Raw genomic sequence first — 23562 nt, 5'->3', positions numbered from 1 at the left:
AACAGGTTGCTAAAGGCTACTGAGCAACCAGTTTAGGCAGCTGCACAGAGGCATTCCAAGAAGAATGTTCCTCCCCTTGGATTCCTGGTCAGTCAGGAACTCGGGAACAGGGAGAAGAGGCTTTTATCCTGAACAGTTTCCGCCATTAGTATTCAGGCAATGTATGAAAGCCAGGATGTACAGCTAATTGTAGAAGTAAGGGCTCAGCAACTTCCCTGGGAGAGGCGGGGACTCAGAAGAAGCTGCATGCCATCAATAGTTCAGTGTGGCTGAGGGGGTGGGGGTGGGGTGAAGGAAGCTCACAAGCAGTACTTGCTTTGTGATGCTGAGAAGCATTTGGGCTCAGAGAAATGCAGGGGCAGCTCCAGTTTGGTGAAACTAGCTGTCTGTAAAAAAGCAGGAGTTGTTCCTATGAGTAGGTGCTGGATAGCAGATTCAAGAATCCAAGGGAGGATAGTCACAGGAAAGGGAAAGGTTGGAAGACCAGAACCTGAGGAGTCTTTGAGACAGTCTGCTTCCAAGGGAATTCCTAAACTACCTCTGGTGTCTTCATCACGGCAATGCTTCCAACAATTGGAGTCCACTTGCCAACCAAACAGCACTCTCCTCACCTACAGTGTCAATGGTGGTTTCCCTTTAACATTGGTATTTCTTGTGAATAGTCCGAACAAAAATCTTTGACCAAATGTGTCTTTACCAGCAATAATCATGTTTCACTCTATTTAACAGTGACTGTACAAGATGCTGCAATGATTTTTCTTTTGCCAGCCAGCTCCTTCATATCAGATTTGAAAAGACCTGCCCAAGATAAAACAATTTACATCAACCACGCCACTGCCTCCTCTCCTATCTGAAAAGAAAACATTCTTAACTGAAAGTTTACAGACAGTGTGCCAGTCAGAGAGAAATGGAGAACTTTCAGGGGCTAGCTTGCCCACCTCCACTATCACAAAATTTGTTTTCGCAAGATCAAGTATTCAATGAGTGGAAATTTCCTTGGACTAAATTTTTATAGAGTAATAGAGATGTACAGCATGGAAACAGACCCTTGGGTGCAATATATCCACGTTGACCAAATATCCTAAATTAATCTGGTCCTGTTGGAAGATCAAAGCCATTATCTTCAGCTCTCAACACCCCCAAACTCTATTCTCTCAGCAATTACTCCCCAGCAACAGTCTCGAGCTGAACCAGATTGTTAGCAAATGTGGTGCCAAACTTCATCTTGAATAGGAGCTCTGACCACTTAATGCCTGTTAATCCCCTGTGGGTCATATTCCCCGTCTCTGCCCTGCCTCAGCTCATTAGCTGCTGAAACTTTTAACTGTGCTTTTCGCACTAGGCTTGACTAAGAACAAAGAACAAAGAAAATTACAGCACAGGAAGAGGCCCTTCGACCCTCCAAGCCTGCACCAACATGCTGCCCGTCACAACTAAAACCCCCTACCCTTCCGGGGACCGTATCCCTCTATTCCTATCCTCTTCATGTATTTGCCCTTTAAAAGTCACTATCACATCTGCTTCCACTACCTGCCCCTGGCAGCGAGTTCCAGGTACCCACCACCCTCTGTATAAAAGAAAATTTGCCTCGTACATCACCTTTAAACCTTGCCCGTCACACCTTAAATCCATGGCACCTGGTAACTGACTCTTCCACCCTGGGATAAAGCTTCTGACTGTCCACTCTGTCCAAGCCCTTCATAATCTCGTAGACCTCTATCAGGTCGCCCCTCAACCTCCGTCGTTCCAGTGAGAACAACCCAAGTTTCTCCAACCTCTCCTCATAGCTAATGCCCTCCGTACCAGGCAACATCCTGGTAAATCTTTTCTGTACCCTCTCCAAAGCCACCACATCCTTCTGGTAGTGTGGCAACCAGAATTGAACACAATACTCCAAGTGCAGCCCAACTACGGTTCTATAAAGCTGCAACATTACCTGCCAATTTTTAAACTCAATGCCCCAGCCGATAAAAGGCAAGCATGCCATATGCCTTGTTGACTACCTTTTCCACCTGCATTTCAGTGACCTGTGTACCTGTACACCCAGATCCCTCTGCCTATCAGTACTCTTAAGGGTTCTGCCATTTACTGCATATTTTCCATTGGATTAGACCTTCCAAAATGCATTACCTCACATTTTTCTGGATTAAACTCCATCTGCCATCTCTCTGCCCAAGTCACCAACTGATCCATTTCCTGCTGTATCCTCTGATGGTCTTCATTGCTATCCGCAATTCCACCAACCTTTGTGTCATCGGCAAACTTACTCACCAGACCAGTTACATTCTCCTCCAACTCATTTATATATATTACAAACAGCAAAGGTCCCAACACTGATCCCTGAGGAACGCCACTAGTCACAGCCCTCCATTCAGAAACGCACCCTTCCACTGCTACCCTCTGTCTTCTATGACCGAGCCAGTTTTTTTAAATCCATCTTGCAAGCTCATCTCTGACCCCGTGCAACTTTACCTTCTGTATCTACTTCAGTACTTTCTTGGTCAGACTGCCAATTTCCACACTCCCTAAATGTAATTGCATCTAAACCTCTGCTGCCTGGATTGTCCCTCACAGTACTATCCATGTATGTGCTGACCTACACTGGATCCTGATCTGGCAATGCCTCGATTTTAGAATCTTAATAAGATCCTCCGAGATCTCTGTAAAACCCGTCCCAATTCAGGCTTCTTGAGTACCCCTATTTTAATCTACCCTCTATTGGAAGCTGTGCCTCTGGAGTCTGCTGTTAATTGGTTTGAGACATCTGGTGGTTTTCAAAAATACTGGATAAATGTACATCTTACTTTTTCCATAAACCTGTCTGGCTGTCTCTTCTCCTTCAAAATGCTCCTCAAAAGACATCTTTTGACCAAGTCAGGACGTAGATAGAATACTTCCCACTTGCCTGGATGGGTGCAGCCCCAACAACACTCAAGGAGCTTGACACCATCCAGGACAAAGCAGCCCGCTTGATTGGTAATACATCCACAAGCATCCATTCCCTCCATCACCGACGCTCAGTAGCAGCAGTGTGTACTGTCTACAAGATACGCTGCAGGTATTCACAAAAGATCCTCAGACAGCACCTTCCAAACCATAACCACTTCCATTTAGAAGGACAAGGGCAGCAGATACATGGGAATGCCACCATCTGCAAGTTCCCCTCCAAGAAATTAATCATCTTGACTCGAAAATATATCGCCATTCCTTCACTGGCGCTGGATAAAAATCCTGGAATGCCCCCCATAGGGCTTTGGGGAAGTGGGCTGCAGTGGTTCAAGAAGACAGTTCAACATCTTAAGGGCAACTAGGGATGGGTAATAAACGCTGGCCCAGCCAGTGACATCCACATCCCACGAGTGAATTAAAAAGGTTTTGGTCCCCTGTCCTAATATTTGCCTTGGTGTCCAATTTAGTCTGACTGACATTCCTGTGAAGCACTTTGGGAGGTTTTACTACATAAGAGGTCATTATCCAACTGCAAATAATTTTTGAGTAGAGAACCCCTGCGACTTTGGGAATGTTTACTTCCTCCCCAGAAGGGGTTGATGAATCTGGAGCAAATCTTCATTAATATTGGAGAAGGATTCAACACTGGGGATGCAGTGTTTGTGGGGGGAAGCTGTAAATAGTTCAGGAGATTGACATTTTGTGGGATGAGCGAATCTATTGGGAGATGCAAAGTGAAGGGTTAACTATGTGTATACTCTGAGCATAGCTGCTGAGCATGTGTGTAAAGGACTATGTCACTGCGGTATCAGACCAAATGGAACTAGGACCTGCCAGGTTGGTGCTCTCTTATAGTACAATAAAATGTCTTGCTATTTGCTCTGAGGAGGCAATGGTGTTGTGGTAAAAATCATAGGTTCTGGTAGTCTCAGTGGTCTAGACTACAGTCCTGGGGAGGTGGGTTCAAATCTCACCCACACACTTAAATTAATAAATCTGGGTCTCAGTGATGGTTCCTTTGAAATCATTGTCAGTTTTGGTAAAAATCGATCTGGTTCACGAATGCCATTTAGGAGACAGTTCTTAAGATGTCCTTCACCAGTCTGACCATATATGACTCCATAGCAACATGGTTAATTCTTAGCTGGCCTCTGGAGTGGCCGAGTGAGACACTCAGTTCAAGGGCAATTAATGATGCTCAACAAATATTGGCCTTGCCAGTGGCACCCATAACCCATGAAAGAATTTCAAAAAACCCTCACCTGACTTATATATCTGTGCCACCATTGGGAACATGCTTCTCTTCAAATGTGCTCAGAGCTGTAAGCCCCTGTTATTGGTTACAATGAAAAGACATTATTCACTTCTGCCTAATGGTGGCCATTGGGACTTTGAGAGAGGAGCAGAGAATGAGGGCCCCTGGTTAATCTTCAGTTTATAAATACTGTACTTACCCAGATAGTCTTGAAGAATAGGAAGCATTTACTTCAGAAAAGCCTACACTCCAGCAATTTAATTGACATTTATAAAATAATGATGGGATCAGGTTGTATTAATGTCAACCTCCTGTTTCAACCACACAGATTTGAAGGGCTTGGGTCACATTTTACAAATGACATACTATCAGTGATCATGATATCAGGAGGTAATTCTGTTTTTGGAAAAGGCTGCTGCATTGTGGTGATCTGCAATTCGCTGACTTTCTTTAAGCTAGAGCTGGATGTGTTTTGACTGGGGGAGAGATCACCTCATACTGCATAGAGATTCCTTGTAACGTTTATGGGAATCAGTGTGATCTCATGAATCAGTTTCGATCGAAGAGGAATGATCCCCGATTGGCCTCGTTTTTAAAATTAAATCAGGCTTATCTCACGAAAACAAAATGAAGCTGGGGGAGTGACCTAATAGAGCATTTAAGATCACAAGAGGTATTGAGAGACACTGAGAGAATGATTCCTCTCCACAATTAGAGACCATCAATATGAGTTAGCCCCCAAAAAATCCAATCAGAAATTCAGTGGAAATTTTATCACCAAGAGAATGTGGAACTCACCCGCACAAGGACTGGCTGAGGTGAATAATATCAATGTGTTTGAGGAGAGGTTGGGCAAGCAAATGAACGAGAGAGAGAGAATACAGGGTTGCGATAGCAGATTTCACTCTGCAAAACCAGGCAGTGGCTCGAGTGGAGCATAAAGACTAGCATGAACCAAATGGGCCAAATGGCCTGTTTCTGTGCCCCATATCCTCTGAGGACCGCATACTGGAGAACTATGTGAAGTCAAGTCAGTGAAAGAAAAAAGGGCAGCAGGTTTAAGTAGAGTGGTGGACAATCAATTTGTCAGAATCACGACATGTTCCAAAGAAAACAGAGGATTCCAAGCGGTCATAGCTGGTGACAATTTGTCAATAGCGAGAAATATCGGGAGTCTGGAAGACAAGACAGCAGCTGGCTTATGGCCAAACTCCAAGCTTAATTATTTATTGCCTTTTCCATTTGTAATCGAGTTTAGCCTGGGGCTTCCAAAGACTCACCTGCTATTTATCACTGACATGTCCCTGAGCAGGGCGTACGTGGAGCTGTACATTATTTATCGTTGCTGACTGAGAATTCTGTGGACAATTCATTGTTTCTAGGACTCTGGGTCCTTCAGCGATAAATCCAAACGGATGGCTTCAAAGGGACAGTTCACAAAGGTGAATTCGACCCAGTGCCTTGACCTTTTAAATGAGGGCAATAGGTCTTAGATCCAGGGCGATACAATTAGGGGTTAGACACAGAGTAAAGCTCCTTCTTCAACGACACACCAAACAGTCCCAAGAACAGGTGCAGCATGGGGTTAGATGCAGAGTAAAGCTTCCTCTATACTACCCCATCAAACACTCCCAAGGACAGCTACAGCATGGGTTAGATACATTATAAAGCTTCTTCTACACTGTCCCCATCAAACATTCCCAGGACAGATACAACATGGGGTTAGATACAGAGTAAAGCTCTTTCTACAGTGTCACCATCAAACATTCCCAGGATAGATACAACATGGGGTTAGATACAGAGTAAAGCTCCCTCTACACTGACCCCATCAAACACTCCAAACTTTGGTTGGATCACAGCTAGAATATTGTGTGCAGTTCTCAAATCCACACTATAGGAGGGATGTGATTGCATTGGAGAGGGTGCAGAGGAGATTTACCAGGATGTTGCCTGGACATGAGAGATTGTTATGAAGAGATATTGACAGATCTTAGAGCAGAGGGAATTGAGAAGGGACATGATTGAGATGTATAAAATTATGAGGGGTATAAATAGGGTAGGCAGGAAGAAGCTTTTCATCTTGATGGAGGGATCAATGACCAGGGCATATTTTAAGGGAAGGGGCAGAAGGTTTGGAAGGGATGTGAGGAAAAGCTCTTTCTCCCACAGGGTGGTGGGAATCTGGAACTGACTGCCTGTAAGGGTGGTAGAGGCAGAAATTCTTATTGTGTTTAAGAAGTATTTAGATGTCTACTTATGATGCCAAGGCATTGGCCCAAGTGCTGGAAGCTGGGCTTAGAGTAGTTAGATGGTTGTTTTTGACTGGCGTGGATGTGATGGACCAAAGGACCTTTTTCTGTGCCATACATCTTTATGACTCAGTAGCCCCGAGGTCAGGTACAGCTAGTGGTTACACACAGAATAAAACTTTCTTGACCCTGTTTCCATCAAACACTCCCAGGATAGGGACAGCATGGGGTTAGATCCAGATTTAAGCTTCCTGTATACTGTCCCCATCAAACACTCCCAAGGAGTACAGATCTGTTGCTGCTGATCACCCAGAGTGACTCACGGATGCCTAGGCTTGAGTTGTTAGATCTATTCAAAATCCACCCAATTTTACATGGTGATAGTACACAACACAACACAATGATAAAACCTTCATCACCTGGGAGCAGAGTGGATTAATGTAAATTTGGTGAGTATAGGAGTTTGTGAAGAGACCCTTCCTTTTTTCCTACCTTTGTTAGCCTGCCTGGAGACCAGGGGTTGAAAGCTGCGTGGGAGTGCAGAAAAAAAATGAGAGTGGCATCACAATGCAATTTCATAAATCTTTCTTCTTCAGCTGTACTAAGATGTGACAGGTCAGTTTGCCTATGTGGAATGCTCATCCTGTGATGTGCGGTTTTGTTTTCCAAAATAAGAGTTTTTTGAAGAGTTAACAGAGGGTGAGGCTGCTGATGTGGTGTATGTGGATTTCCAAAAGGCATTTGATACAGTGCCAGAGAACAGATTTGTGTAGAAAGTGATAGGTTATGGAATAAAATAGACTGGAGCAATGCAGATACAAAGTTGGCTGAGAGATGGGAAACAGAGTAATGACTAATGGGTTGTTTTCAGGCTGCAGGAAGTTTGTAGTTGAGTTTGCCAGTGGTTGATAGTGGGACTTTCGCTTTTTCTGATTTATATTCATGATCTGGATCTTGGAGTGCTGGGGCAATTTCAACATTTGCAAATGATAGAAGCATTGATGATTGGGGGTACAGAGCAGAACTTCAAAATGAACGTTGACAAGTTGGTGGAGTGGGCAGATAAAGTTTGTTGTGGAGAGGTGTGAGGTGCGGAATTTTGGGAGAAGGAACATGGAGAGACAGGGCATGTGGGAGCAGAGGGACCTGGGTGATTTTGTGTATAAGGCATTAACTATTGCACTACAGAAGAGAGCAATTAATAAAGCATACAATACCCTGGGTGTTATTGAGAGAGTTGTAGAGTAAAAGAGCAGGGAGATTATACAGGAGAGAAGTTCTGAGCACCACACTACAGAAAGAATGTGAACAATATTTGCGACACAGAGTGTACAACAGGTTATTGCGAATGATTCCAGGATGAGAGCTCCAGTTATGAAGATAGACTGGGGAAGTTGGAACTGTTCTGAGTAGTCAAGGAGAAACTATTCCATTCAACAAAGGATCAGGAAGGATAGTGCTCAGATTTAAAGAGATTTGCATATTAAGTGAAGAGAGAGGCAGTGAAGGATTGGGGACTTTGAGGCAGTTGAGGATGGTGACGTGAGGTTCCACAAGCAGATAGACTATGGGTGGAGCTGTGTGGGATTTGGAAGAGGTGGCAGTGAAGTTAAAGGAGCAGCGAGTGCAGGGAGTGGAGTGCAGGGAATGGAATATGGACAGAGGGAAGTGGAGAGCAGGGGGCAGGGAGCAGAGTGCCGGAAGTGGGGAGCAGGAAGCTGGGGCAGACAGCAGGAAGTGGAGAGGTCCCAGATGCAGACAGACCAGTGTCGGGAACCTGTATCAACAAAATCAATATGTGATGCTGCAGGAAAGCAGGGAATTGTTGGGTATTTCTTTTCTGACTGGATATTGATTTAAGCACAGCTTAAAAACTTTATAGGGGTAAATAATTAATACCTTAAGAACATCAAAACTGAATTTCTTCACTTGATAGAGTTAAGAGTTTTTGGTTGTTTGTCTGACATAAACAAAAATAAGATTTTCTAGTGTGTACTTTAGTAGGAGCAAAAATTAACTAAAAGCAACATAACAATATTTTATTAAGTTATATCTGGTGAGCTCAGGCTTATGATTTGTACATTTTGCACTATTTGTGGGAATCTTAACTCTCCCAACAGTCTGGATGACCATGTGTGCAGAAGGTACATCGAGCTGCAGGACCTTGAACACCAGGTTCTGGTGCTTGAACAGCTCCAGTTACATTCATGAGGCTGAGAAGATGGTGGATTGCACACTTCAGGATGTGGTCACCCCACAGATTATGGAAGCGCAGACAGAGGGGAATCAGCGACCATCAAACAGGCGAGAGTGAGGGAATCTCCTGAATGCCTCTCACTTGCAAACCGTTTCTCCACCTTGGAAAACGGTGAGAGTGATGGTTGCTCCGTGGAAGCGAGTTAGAAACAAGGCTGTGGCACTTTGTGTGCTCAGCGTTGCCCAGCATGGGAGTGGGGGTTAAGGAAGAAGTGTGGAGAGTCAACAGTGAGGGATATAGGCAGGTGTTTCTGTGGCCGTAGACGTGACTCCAGGATGGTATGTAGGTCCCAGGTGCCAGGGTCAAGGATGTCATAGATGGCTGTAGGCATTCTGAAGGGCAAGGTGAACAACCACAGAGGTCTTGGTCCACGTTGGGTCCAATGATACAGGAAGGAAGAGAAATGAGGTCCTTCCAGCAGACTTTCGGGAGTTAGGTAGGAAATTGAAAAGCAGAACTTCAAAGGTAGTAATCTCTGGATTACTCCCAGTGCTATACAGTAGTGAATATAGGAATAGAACAGGTGAATGTGTGGTTGGAGGGATGGTGCTGGAGGGAAGGGTTTAGGTTCCTGAGGCATTAGAACTGATCCTGGGAGAGGTGGCCTGTACAAATTCAACAGCTTACATCTGACCAGGAATGGGACCAACATCCTTGAGGGGATAGTAAGAACTGCAGATGCTGAAGTCAGAGATAACACAGTGTGGAGCTGGGGGGACACAGCAGGCCAGGCAACATCAGAGGAGCAGGAAAGTTGACGTTTCGGGTTGGGACCCTTTTTCAGATGACCCTTTTCTGGGATCTTCAGAAGGGTCCTGCTCCTCTAATGCTGCCTGGCCTGCTGTGTTCCTCCAGCTCCACACTGTGTCATCCTTGAGGGGATGTTTGCTCATGCTATCAGGCCGGATTTAAATGAGATTAGTAGGGGTCTGGGATCCTGATGTGTAATTTAGAGAGGCAATGAAGGGGAGGTGGAAATAGAAATTAAAATGCAAGCAAGTGAGTCTGGAAGGCAAAGGAAACATAGGCTGGATAAGAAGCAGTGAGTTTAGCAAGGCTAAATGGAATATATGTTAATGCAGGGATTGTGCGGAATAAGATATAGTAAGCATGACATCATTACAATGGCTGAGGCTTGACCGAAAGATGGGCAGGATTGGCACCTGGCGATAGGGAATTTAGATGAGATAGAGAGGGGAATGGAAGAGGAGGGGCATTGGTTATTGATCAAGGAATCAATTGCAGCAGTGAGGAATGATGATATTTTTGGAGGATCATCAAATGAGGACACATGGTAGATGTAAAAAGCACAGAAGGTGCAAAAATACTGGGTGTGGACAAGAGGCCCCCACACTGTCAGTGAGTGATAGAGGATCAGCTATGTCATCAGCTTTCAGAGGAGTGGAGGAATAATATGGCAATAATAATAGGGGATTGTTAAGTACACTATTATAAACTGGAATCATTTTGGTGGTCTAGGTAGAGAGGGAGCAAAATTTTAAATTGCATCCTTTTTTATGCAGAAAGCCCAACAAGGGATTCAGTCACTCAGGCATATTTCCAAAATTCCGGAAATCAGACCAGGCAGGTGGAAGGCATATCAGTAGGACAGCATTTTGGAGACTGTGGCTGTAACTCACTTAGATTTAGGACAGTTATGGAAAAAGATAAAAATGGGCCAAAATTAAATTTTTTAAACTGGGGAAATACTAATTTTACTAAGATATGGTACAATATGGTCCAAGCGAACTGAGGGTTGATAAAACTGTGTCAGAGCGGTGGGAGGCATTCAGGAAGGAAAGGGTGAAAGTACAGGGCAAGTCAAAGAGTGGGACCAAGATGAGAGAACCTTTGGATGTCAAGGGATATCAAGACAAAAAGAGAAGCTTATGGCTGAAACCATGGACTTAATATGGCAGAATTCCTAGAGGAGTATTAAAAGTTCAGGGGGAAACTTAGAAAACAAATTAGGAAAACAAAGAGAGCGCATGAGAAAGCATTGGTGGGTAGAGTAAAGGCAAAATAAAAGTTTTTTTTTAAATTAAAAAATACATAAAGAGGAGGACAATAATTAGGGAAAGTGTAGGGCTCCTTAGGGACCATGAAGGTAATCAGTGTGAGGAGCTGGAAGAGATGGACGCAGTTCTCAATGAATATTGTTTGCATCAGTCTTCACAATGGAAAGAGATGACCCAGGTACAGACATCAGGGTGGAGGACTGTGACAACTTAGAGAAAGAAAACAGACAGAAAGGAGGAACTAGCAGCTTTAAAAGTGGATAAATCTGCCGGTCTGGATGAAATGTGTCTCAGGCTGTTGAGGGAGACAGAGGAAGAGCCCTGGCTGTAACTTTCAAATCCTGTCTAGCTAGAGATGAGGTGCCAGAGGACTGGAGGGTTGCTAACTTTGTTCCATTATTTAAAAAGCGATAGTTTCGAAAATGACAGGTCAGTCAGTCTATCGTTGGTGACGGAGGAGTTATCAGAAAGAATTCTGAGGGACAGAATATATCTGCTTTTGGAGACTTATGGATTAGTCAGAGATAGTGTTTGATTAAATTCTTTGAGGAGGTTACTAAGTGCGTTGATGACAGTAATTTGTTCGATGTGGTCAACTTAGATTTTAGCAACGCTTTTGATCTGGTCGCTCATGGCATTCCGGTCAATGCTGGTTTCCCCTTGAATTGGTATTCTTGTGAAATGTCCTGATGAGTACATGGTGAAAAGCCTTGACAAAATGTGTCTTTTTCACAGCAGTACTCAAGTTCTGTATCACCAAACCACATGGAGATGTGTGAAATTGTTCTGGAGTCTGTCAGCATTCATTTACTAATTCGTTTCTTACGTACTGATGTATTGATAAAACCGTGTTTATTTAAATGCTCATTCTTAAAATGTTCAATTATTACTTGGCTTATTGACTTTTAATCTCATTCTAAAATTCATTTTGTCTATGATTTGGAATCTGTTATATTAGGCCTGCCTCCTTCAATTTGAGAGGAGTATTGATTGATTGATTGATTGATTGAGAGATTCCAGCTACTGCCAGGCAAAGTCAAAATGGAATATGAAGGCTCAATCATAAAAAGATCAACAAACATTCAGCCAGGTTTGATGGGACAGTGTAGAGGGAGCTTTACTCTGTATCTAACCCCATGCTGTACCTGTTGTGGGAGTGTTTGATGGGGACAGTGTAGAGGGAGCTTTACTCTGTATCTAACCCCATGCTGTACCTGTTGTGGGAGTGTTTGATGGGGACAGTGCAGAGGGAGGTTTACTCTGTATCTAACCCCATGCTGTACCTGTTGTGGGAGTGCTTGACGGGGATAGTGTGGAGGGGCCTTTATTCTGTATCTAACCCTGTGCAATCCCTGTCTTGGGAGTGTTTGATGGGGACATAATAGAGGGAGCTTTATATCTAATCCCATGTTGTACCTGTCATGGGAGTGTTAATAAGGACAGTGTGGAGGAAGTTTTACTTTATATCTGACTCTGTGCTATCTGTGTCTTGGGAATGTTTGATATTAGGATTATGAGCAATAAAATGGAGATGCAGAATTTAATGTACATTCATAAACCTCACAGGATAAAGGTGCCCCATAAGCTGAGTTTGCAGCCAAAGTTAGCTAGAGTCTTTAGATATTAAGGCTGCTTTTCCCTGGCAGCCAACTGAAGGCTCAGCTAACTGACCATAACAAGAAAGGAAATAACAGATAGTAACGGATCGCTGCAATTTCTGTAACTGCTGTGGATACAGAGGGATTTATCTGAAAATCCAAACCTGATCTGAGCAGAGGAACTCTGATTGCTGCTTTGCTTTCGAACACGTTTCCTGCTTTTACCCTCACTTTCTGGACTCCTGTGGTCCCTTACTGCAGTTTTGAATTACTGTCTTTTTGGGATACAGTTCTGCAAACACAGACAGGTGGAGCAGTTCACCTGGCCTGCGGTGAGGGAACCAAGGCGGGGAAACAAACCTACTTGACCTCATCCTCGCCAATCTGCCTACCACAGATGCATCTGTCTGTGACAGCATCGGTAAGAGTGACCACCGCGCTATTGTTTGGAAACTAAGTTCTGTCCTCATATTGAGCATATCCTCCATCCCGTTGTGTGGCCCTATCACCATGCTAAATGCAATAGACTTTGAACAAATGCAATAGACTTTGAACAGATCTAGCAACTCAAGAATGGGCATCATGAAGTGCTGTGGGCCATCATCAGCAGCAGAATTGTATTCAATCACAATCTGTAACCTCATGGCCTGCACAGTCCCCACTGTACCATTACCATCAAGTCAGGGGATCAGTAACGGGTGCAGGAGGACACGCCAGGAGCAGCACCAGGCATACCTAAAAATCAGGTGTCAACCTGATGAAGCTACAAAACAGGATTACCTGCATGCCAAAGATTGTAAACAACAAGTGATAGACAGATGAGTAATTCCATAAACAATGGATCATCTAAGCTCTGCACTCCTGTTACTTCCAGTCATGAATGTGGACAATTGAACAACCTAGTGGAAATGCAGGCTCCATAAATATCCCCAACCTCAATGATGGGGGAGCTCAGTGCATCTGAACAAAAGTAAACACTGAAGTAGTTGCAACAAGAAATGTGAACTGGATGATTCATCTCAGCCTAATCCTGAGCTAATTAATTACTTGTTGCATACAGAATGAGAAATTAGGAGGAGTGCACCATTTGGGCCTTCTGAGAGTCCATCAGTCAATATGACCTGATTGTGATCTCAGCTCCACTTTTCTGTTTGTTACACCAACCACCCCACCTCTCCCCAATTCCCTTAACTCTGTTGTCCATCATGATTTCAAGAAAACAGAAACTGTGCAAAAGAGCTCGGAGCCTAAACGACATAATGGCAACAGAACTGAAAAGTTGTACTCTGTCTATAGCTATGTGCTCAGTTGTTCCAGTACAGTACAACTGGCAACTACATGGCAATGTGAAAAATTGCCCAGATACCGCTGTCCACAGAAAAACAAATGCAATCTCTGTCGTTAGTAAAGTGATGGAAGGTGTCGTCAACAGTGCAATCTGCTGCACTTGCTCAGCGCTCACCTCCTCACTGACAGTCAGTTTGGGTTCTGGCAGAACAGACAGGCCCCAGCCTCATTACAACATTGATCCAAACATGGACAGAAGAGCTGAATGCCAGAGGGCAGGTGAAAGTGACTGTCTTTGACACCAAGGTTGCATTTGACAGAGTGTGGCACCAAGGAGCCCAGGAAGCTAATGAAAATCGAGGAGAAAGCTCTTCACTGGTTCGAGTCATGCCTACAGGAAGAAAGATGATTGTGGCTTTTGGAGGTCAATCATCTCAGATCCAGGACATCCCAGCAAGAGTTCCTCAGAATTGTGCACTAGGCCTAACCATCTTCAGTTGATTCACCAACGACCTTCTCTCCATCATAAGGTCAGAAGTGGGGATGTTTGCTGATGATTGCATAATGTTCAAAACCATTTGTGATGGCTCTGATATTAAAGCAGCCCATGTCCTTTTGCAGGAGGACCCAGAAAAGTGCCAGGCAATAATTGTTTGCAATAAGAGAGAATCTAACCATCTCCCTTTGACATTCATTGTACTATCATCACTAAATCTCTCACAATCAACATCTGGGAGTTACCATTTACCAGTAACTGAACTGAACTAGCTATATAAATACAGTAGCTACAAGGGAAAGGTCAGAGAACAGTCATCCTGCAACAAATAACTCAACTCCTAACTCCCAAAAGCCTGTCCACCATCTACAAGTCAGGAGTGTGATGAAATACTCCCCATTTGCCTGGATTAGTGCAGTTCCAACAACATTGAGGGCAGCACAGTGGCTCAGTGGTTAGCACTACCACCTCACAGCATCAGGGACCTGGGTTCGATTCCACCCTCGGGCAACCGTCTGTGTGGAGTTTGCAATGTCCTCCCTGTGTCTGCATGGCTTTCCTCCCGGTGCTCTGGTTTCCTCCCACAGTCCACAGATGTGCAGGTTAAGGTGGATTGGCCATGCTAAATTACCCAAAATGTCCATGGACATGTAGGCTTGGTGGATTAGCCATGCAAAACGCAGGTTATAGGGTAAAGGGGTGCATCTAGGTGAGCTGCTCTTCAGAGGGTCAGTGTGGACTTGATGGCCTGAATGGCCTGTTTCCACACTGTAGTGATTCTATGATTTGCATTTCATAAATCTTGTTAACTGACATAGATGAGGCTGCCACAAGAGTAAAGACGTGGCAACTGATGATTTGCAACTATCACACTGCGATACTTAGGTTAACTCTGTCACATAAATATGAGATGTGGGGCATGTAGTACTGAAGAATTGAATGAACCTTTGTCACAGCTCCTGGCGTTTGCATATGTACATTACAATCACAGGCACTTGGCTGAATATGTGGCCAGGCTGGAAAGGAAAGGGTTAACAGAGTCGTGCTTGCTCTCCCCCAGTTTGAAAGCTTGTCTGGGTGAAAGGGACTGTGGGGTGCCAATGTTGAGTGAAGGGGGTTGGGGTGTATGGGAATCGATGTGCCATGCACCAAGGTAACAGGTGTCTCAAGCTATTTAGTACAAATGCCTTACCTTGAGAATGCTTTTCCTAATTATACTGAACTACGCCCAGCTTCACAATGACCGTTTTTTTTGCGTCTCTTAGTTGTGATCTGCTGTCTGGAACCTTCTGTCTGCAGCTCCCAAGAAGTAATGTGAGCACTACTTACAGTCCGGGATTTCAAATTCCCTCATTTTCCCTCCACTACACTCACCAAATGACCCACTGCCTCCTCCCAAAGTTCCCACCAATCCCCTTGTCCCACTGGGATCCTGTTTGTCTTGTGAGCATCTTCAGGCCACGATCCTATTGTGATATCCAGACTGACCCATGACACTGTCCTGACATTCATACAGGCAAGGGTTCATGTCTGGCTGGTAGTATTGGGTGGGGTCTATCCTAATATGTAGAACCCTACACTGGTTTAACCACTGGAAGGCTCTGAATGTTAGCACCTCCAAGCAGACATATGTTATGGTTCACAATACAACAGAGGAGGAGGAGCATGGACTCAACTCCTGCTCGAAGGAAATCAGCTCAGATTCAAAATTCACACTCGCAGTGCAATACTGAGGGAATGCTGCACTGTTGCAGGGTCAGTACTGAGGGAGTGCTGCACTGTACTCTCCCTGTATAAGATGAACTTTATTATGAAATACATCATTACTGCTATGGAATCATGTTGTGCAGAACAGTACCATGCTTCAAAAGTACTTGATTTGCTGTAAGGCACTCTTGGATATCCCGGGGACATGAAATTCGCAGAAATGCCAGTCTTGCTCTCTCGTCTTTGATTCCTCTGAGCACAGATATGTAGAAATATTGGTCATTTCTTGGCAATGTTTGATTGAGCTGAAATGCTGAAACCCATTTTAGGGATCCTCCTTGTGTTCTGAGCAACGAGTGACTGTGGGAGCTGAGTCCATTCTGCACTGGTCCTGATCTCCTTTCCATTAGTGCTCTTGTGGCTTGTTATCAAACTAGCAATTGGCTATTAGCCCTGCGTGAAGCCTTACTTCCAGTCACTCAGCGAATTGATTTTCAAATTGTATTGGCTTTCCCTTTCGTAAACATTTAGCACCCTGCCCCACTGGTGGGCTGTTATTTGAATTCACAAACCAGCTCTGAAACTGGGGTGTTTTTTTTGTGAACTGGCTTGACAAAAATAGGACAGGCAAGGGTTCCCACTGACAACTGCGGCAAACAACGTTTTTGGCCCGGTCCTGGATAGATTTTCAGGTTTAACTTTGTCTTTATTCATGCATGAGATATGGTCAGCACTGGCTAAGCCAGCATTTATTGACCATCCCTGGTTGTTCAGAGGGCAGTTGAGAATCAACCACATTGCTATGAGTCTGGAGTCACACGTAGGTCAGTCTGGGTGAGAATGGCAGTTTCCATCTCTAAAGGAGATTAATGAATTAGATGGGCTTTACAACAATCAACAGTGATTACATGTTCACCATTAGACAAGTTTTTTTTTCTTCAAATTTCAAATTTCTATTAAATTCAGTGTCTGCTAGGGTGAGAATGAACCAAGGTCCTCAGGACATTAGCTTCATGCCCTAGATCATCAGTCCAGTGACGTTAGCACAGGCAGGCAGTGGGCTAATGGTAATATCCCTAGACTAGACATTGACCTAGGCACTGGAAATGACAACAGCAAACCAGGTCCTGTCAACTCTGCAAAGTCCACCTTATCAACTTTGGGGCCTAGTGCCAAATTGGGAGAGCTTTCTCATGGCGCTGTTTTCCAAATCCACAGCCACTATCTCAAAGGACAAGGGCAGCAGGTACATGGGAAAACCAACCCCTGTAAGTTCCCCTCCAAGCCACTCACCATCCTGACTTGGGGGAATAAAAATCCCCATTCCTTTAGTATCGCTGAGTCCAAGCCCTGGAACTCCTTCCCTAACAGCATTGTGAGAGAATTTACACTAAATGGACTGCAGCGCTTCAAGAAGTTACCACCTTCTCAAGGGCAACTAGAGATGGGCAATAAATGTTGACCCAGCCAACGACGCCCACATGCCATGAGAATGAATATAAAGAAGCAGTTTGTTTCAGAGAGGTGGCAATGTGTTGTGGGAATCATCTGAGAACCTCAACGTAGTGACTTCTACAGAGCCGAAGGGCACAGCCTGAGAGGGAGAAAATGACTGCAGCCTCATTCAACCTGACAAGGCACAGCAGTTCCTACCTGGAGTCACACTCCTCAGTCTGCTCAATACACAAACTGGACTGAAGATTTAAGTGGAGAGACAGAGGAAAGTGAGATTTTTAAATCAGAAAAGGTTTGAGGAGATTTTATAGAGGTATTTAAAACCATAAAGCATTTTGATAATGTATATTGTGAGAAACTATTTTCAGTGACCAGGGGGAAGCAGGTTGAAGGTAACTGGCAAAAGGCCCAAAGAGAAAATTGTCTTTTACAACAACTCAGGAATTTACAGCCTGAACAGATGGTGCAAGTAGATTAAACAGTTACTTATAAATAGGAAATGGATAAATACTTTAAATAGAAAAAAAAACTTGCTGATCAATGAAGATGGAAAAATGGAGTGGTACTAAATTTTCAAAGAGCTGGCATTGTCCTGATGGGCCAAATGCCCTCTTTTTGTGCTGAACAAACCCATGATTATATGGGTATGGGGGGCAGCTGTTGTGCCAGCTGCTGCTAATCTATGTTACAGCAGCCAAGTTGCTCCAAGGATTGATCCTGGGATCCTCCCTGCTTGTCTGCTGTATTTCACAAGTCCACAATTGACTCTATCACTCTGATCCACAGGGAACATCATTACTGGGCGACACACACTAATACACTCCACTTACCTTCCATCACTTAAACTATTTACTCTACACTGCAGTGGATCAACCATTCACAGACAACTGCAGGCAAGATAATCTCTTTAGCAGCTTGGTGTGCACAGGACCAGCAAATTAAAAATGTGCAATTTTTGGGGTGAGGAAAGAGGATGTAATTTTCTTGCTCATTCAAGAGGGAAAAGTCCCCATCAAACAGGGAATAAACCTCCTTCTACACCATCCCCCATCAAACACTCCCATGACAGACACAGCGCAGGGTTAGATATTGAATAAAGCTCCCTCTACACTGTCTCCGTCAAACACTCCCAGGAAGGTACAGCACAAGGTTAGATACAGGGTAAAGTTCCCTCAACACTGTCCCCATCAAACACTCTCAGGACAGGTATAGCATAGGATTAGGTATCAAATAAAGCTTCCTCTACACTGTCCCCATCAAACATTCTCAGGTCAGGTAACCACAGTGTTAGATATAGAGTAAAGCACTTTCCAAACTGTCCCCATCAAATACTCCAAAGACAGGTACAGCATTGAGTTAGATACAGAGTTAAGCTACTACCACACTGTCCCCATCAAGTACTCCAGGACAGGTACAGCATGGGGTTAGATACAGAATAAAGGCCTATTTGCCATTCCTACAGTTTAATGAATGAATTTGGTAATCCAGATCCAACCTGAATCAAATAAGATTCAGTTCGTGCACTGAGCTACAGCCAAAATAATGAATTCATTCCTAATTTTCAATCATTTTCATATTGGACCCTCACTAACTTTGGAGACACAGGGTCATTCCCTCTCACAAAGTGTGGCCGTCTGAAATACTCTGTCTGATGGCTGTCCCTCCTGCCTTTGGCATTGCTGATTCGTTGAGCTTTATTAGATTTTTAAAGCGATATGTGTGTGTGAATCAGCTCCTAAAAGGATAAGCCCAGGTCAGTACCGCACAGATTGTCTGTTATCATTTTTATGGGGATGTGATTCAGTCAGAGTAGTATTCAGGGAGAAACGTATTATCCTGCAGGTCTGGGGCCAGGGCATGTTGTGATTGGTAAGTGACTCTACTGAGAATAAGAAATAGGTGAATAGTCCATTTGGCCCAACAAACCTGTTCTACCACTGTTAAAATCCAGGCCAGTCTGTTTGCAATCACAATCTCACTTTCTCCTTGAGGGCAATTTTCCTGAATTCCCTCAGACTCCAGGCAATGATTAATATCCATCATGAAAATGCACAAAACCTGAGCTACTAGAGCCCTATAGGCTGAAAAATTCCAAAGATTCACAACTATCTGAATGAAGAAAAATCTCCTCATCTCAGTCTGATAAGGTCGGCCTGTTACCTTGAGGCTGCGATATTGGGTTCAAATTCTGCAACCAAACAAAACAAACCACCTGCCAACCCTGCTCTGTCAACACTACCCTGACATACTTGACATGCTAACCATACTCTTACAATCTTGCCCCACCAATTCCTCAAAGCATTTTACATGTTTCAATTGGATCACTTCTCATTCTTCTAAATACAGAATGTACATACCTATTTTAAATCATTCTCTGCTCAGAGGAGTCATACGCCAGTGAGAGTCAGTGTGTGGGGGGGACCGTGTCCCAGTGAGTGTCAGTGTGTGTGTGTGGGACCCTGTCCCAGCAAGAGTCCGTGTGTGTGAGGGACCTATACCCAGTGAGAGTCAGTGTGTGTGTGGGATCCTGTCCCAGTGAGAGTCAGTGTGTGTGTGGGATCCTGTCCCAGTGAGAGTCAGTGTGTGGGGGACCGTGTCCCATTGAGAGTCAGTGTGTGTGTGGGATCCTGTCCCAGTGAGAGTCAGTGTGTGTGGGACCCATACCCCAGTGAGAGTCAATGTGTGTGTGGGACCCATACCCCAGTGAGAGTCAGTGTGTGTGTGGGACCCATTCCCCAGTGAGAGTCAGTGTGTGTATGGGACCCATACCCCAGTGAGAGTCAGTGTGTATGTGGGACCCTGCCCCAGTGAGAGTTAGTATGTGTGGGACCCATACCCCAGTGAGAGTCAGTGTGTGTGTGGGACCCTGTCCCAGTGAGAGTCAGTGTGTGTGTGTGTGGGACCCTGTCCCAGTGAGAGTCAGTGTGTGTGAAAGTTCTGAAGAAGCATCATATCAGAGTCGAAATATTAACTCTGTTTCTCTCTCCACAGATGCTGCCAAACCTGCTGAGCAACTCTGGCATTTTGTTTGTTTAAGATCTAACAGGAGTAGACAGGGAAGGGTGTTCTCAATGGTCGGTGAGTTGAGAAACAGGGGTCACAGTTTAAGCATAAGGGTTAAACCCTTTAGGACTGAGATGGGGAGAAACGTCTTCACTCAGAGATTGGTGAGTCGTTGGAATACCCTATCACATAAAGTAGTTGAGGCCAAAACACTGTATTTTCAGGAAGGAGGTAGATAAAGCTCGTAGCTAAAGTGTTCAAGGATTATGGGAGGAGGGTGGGATTAGGCTTGATCTCAATGATCAGCAGCCTTCAGGGGTCGAATGGCCTACTCCTGCTCCTATCTTCTATATTTCAGCGTTTTTATCTCCAGCATCTGCAGCATTAGCCATTGCCTAAATGAGTATCAGTGCGTGTGGAACCTATAACCCAGTGAGGGTCAGTGCCCATGGACTTTTACCCTGGGGTGCGTCAGCTCCTTATGGACTAGATGAGCATAAAACTGGGAGAAAATGTTTTACAACACCCACATTTTTATTAGAGGTCCAAACATTGTGGTAATGAGTTCTTTCAATCTCAGGAAGATTAAACTGTTGTCTACCATCCTAGATACTCTGAAGAAATGGACATTAGACAATGTCAAGATTGAAGTAACTGACTGCATTGTCCCTTCAAGACAGTCTTGTTTTTAAGGTGGAGATTTGATTATAACAGCAGTCACTGCACACCACAAGTGTGTTGTGTGATATAGTTTGAGGCCTAATTGAAAACATCTCTTCCACCGTACCAACTGACATCATTGCAGAAATATCACAGCCTCTCTAATGTGTAAACAGGCCATTCGGCCCAAACAATTCATGTTGGTATTCAGGCTTCACCTCCTGATTGATCTCACCCTATTAGCAGATTCCTCTATACTTGCTTTTTTATATATAGAAAAAGGGCATCACTGGCTAGGCTAGCATTTACTGCCTATCCCAGAGGGCAGTCAAGAGTCTACCACATTGCTGTAGGTCTGGAGTCACATGGAGTCCAGACCAGGTAAGGATGGCAGTTTCCTTCTGTAAGGGCATTAGTGAACCTGATGTGGCACAGTGGTAGTGCCCTCACCAGGACAGGCCTAGATTCAAGTCCCACCTGCTATGGGTAATAAAATCGCTGAACAAGATGATTAGAAAATATCTATCGCTCTATTTCCTTTCTCCTTCCTGTGATGATGCAGCTTCCTCTTCAACGCATCAATCCTATCCCCCTCCACCATTCCCTGTGGGAATGTATTCCACATTCTCCCGTCCTCTGGGGAAAGACATTTCTCCTGAGCTCAAGGTTAGATTTATTCCTGACTCTTTAATGCCAAAGACCTCTAGCTTTGGACAAGGTTAGAATAGCAAAGTGTTTACAATCGATGCAATTCAGACGCCACTTCGTTAACCTTCTGTTCCAACACCTTAGCTCATGAAATTCATGCCTGGGCAATATTTTTCTGCAAATGAGCTGTAGCAGAGGCTTATTGGAAAGTAATAAAGTTGTCAGACATGGGTACTTTGGCACCAAATTGAAGAAAAAGCACGTTGCGTTTTGTGTGCGTGTTAGTGTCCCTCAATGCCTTTTGTGACCAGACTTTATTCCTCTTCCAACTTGCTTTTCAAACCCTATCCCCTTCATCTGACTCTGCATTCAATGAGCAAATCTGATAGCGGTTTTGGAGCAGGAATATTGCTCACAGGCAGTGAAGATTAAAGTCTCTTTCAGGCGGACAAGAAAAATCACAGACAAAACAGTAAACAAGTTCCCTCTCTCCGTCCCCATTGGGATTATCTTTAAAGTATTCACTCCCTGGTCTATACTTGGAGTGATTTCAGTGCATGGAGTCTGTGGAAAATGAATTGCTTTACCTCCTTCGATGACCACTGGTTCGAAAAGTCCAAACTGCTCCAATACTTTAACAAACAGGGCAAGCACCACCAGAACTGCTATCATCTCAAGGCCATCGAATTCCATGATGAACTGGAGCGCTCATTCCGTCTTCGGTCCAGCGCCGCCAGCAACACAGCCTCAGCCCCGGGTCCTGGCTCCCCCCTCTCTCCTACACCTCTCACAGCTAACGCCGGCTGAGGGCCAAGTTGGGGGGTGAGGGGAGGTTTGGGGGGGCGGTGGGATAGGGGAAGCCGGAATATCTAACACAGGCTGAAGGGAGACGTGACAGGCATTTCCTCCTCTGTCTGTCTTTCTCACTCCGCCACCCCCCCCTCCCGACCTTTGGATCTTGACTTTTGGAGTTGTGGGGTTGGTGGGTGGAGGGTGAAAATGAGGAAGGAGGAGGAGGAGAGTCAGGCTGCTGGGATCTGAGGTTGCCCTCCCGGGAGATGCTGACTGAGTCTGACCTGGTGCTCTGTGTGATCTGATCTCTCTTTGCTGCACTTTTGAGAGCTACTGCTCTCTCTCTCTGTCTGTCTGTATGTCTGTCTCTGTTCCTGTGTCTGTGATGGGGTGGGGGGAGATTAGGGAGCACGCCCTCCCATTCCAATGACACCACCTCCATCGATTTGCTTAATGCAGTTGCCAATGGTAACTGCTACTGGATATTTAAGCTCCTTTCCCCTGTGTGGTAGAGTGCTGTTCTCTCTCTGTCCCTCTCTCTCTCACACACACACATACAGTAGTATCCAGTTGCTACCTCCGTGTCACACGGCCTCAGTCTGTTTCTCTCCCATTAGCAACAACCCAAGCTCCTCGCAAATGTAAAGTTCAGGAGAAGACTCCTCTGTGAGGTTTGAGCTGGGCCGGTGGTTAAAGTGAGTAAGCTTGTGGAAGCGGTCCGGAGGAATGGGAAGAGTTCGGGACTCTGCAGCCCAGGGCCGGGAAGGGCACGGTACAGCCTGGGATTTGCATCTACACCCCCCTTCAGGTTCGTGTTTCGTTTTCATTATGAAAATATGGGAGCGTTTGACACGGAGCTGGAAGGGCATTACAGTGCTTGCGGGCGGGGGTGTCAGGGGGAGTTTCGGGAGGGTCAGGGAGTGTGTGGGGGATCAGGGTGGCTGGGGTCAGTGTGGGGGGTGTGTCAGTGTGGGGGGTCAGGGTGGCGGGGTGTCAGTGTGGGGGGTGTCAGTGTAGGGGGGGTGTCAGTGTGGGTGTCAGTGTGGGGGGTGTCAGTGTGGGGGTCAGTGTAGGGGGTGTCAGTGTGGGGGTTCAGTGTAGGGGGTGTCAGTGTAGGGGGTCAGTGTAGGGGGTGTCAGTGTGGGGATCAGTGTGGGGGTTCAGTGTGTGGGGGTCAGTGTGGGGGGG

General features: G+C 45.0%; 1 protein-coding gene across 2 annotated transcripts in view; it reads right to left on the bottom strand.

The window, feature by feature from the left end:
- The window catches only part of LOC109937767 (Kv channel-interacting protein 2-like), a 287621-nt gene that overhangs the window by 87910 nt on the left and 176149 nt on the right, over positions 1–23562 (bottom strand). Inside the window, exon 1 of one of the 2 annotated variants that reach the window (XM_020536270.2) lies at positions 22170–22301. The exons of the other annotated variant lie outside the window; for it this stretch is intronic. Coding sequence (XP_020391859.1) covers positions 22170–22275 — 106 coding nt within the window. The 5' untranslated portion in view covers positions 22276–22301. Of the gene's footprint in view, positions 1–22169; positions 22302–23562 lie in introns of those variants that run through there. 2 annotated transcript variants of the gene reach the window in all.

Source organism: Rhincodon typus, chromosome 20, assembly GCF_021869965.1.
Source record: "Rhincodon typus isolate 14 chromosome 20, sRhiTyp1.1, whole genome shotgun sequence".
Lineage (NCBI taxonomy): Eukaryota > Metazoa > Chordata > Chondrichthyes > Orectolobiformes > Rhincodontidae > Rhincodon > Rhincodon typus.
The sequence above is the reverse complement of the archived record's forward strand: the minus strand, read 5'-3'. Positions and strand labels throughout refer to the sequence as shown.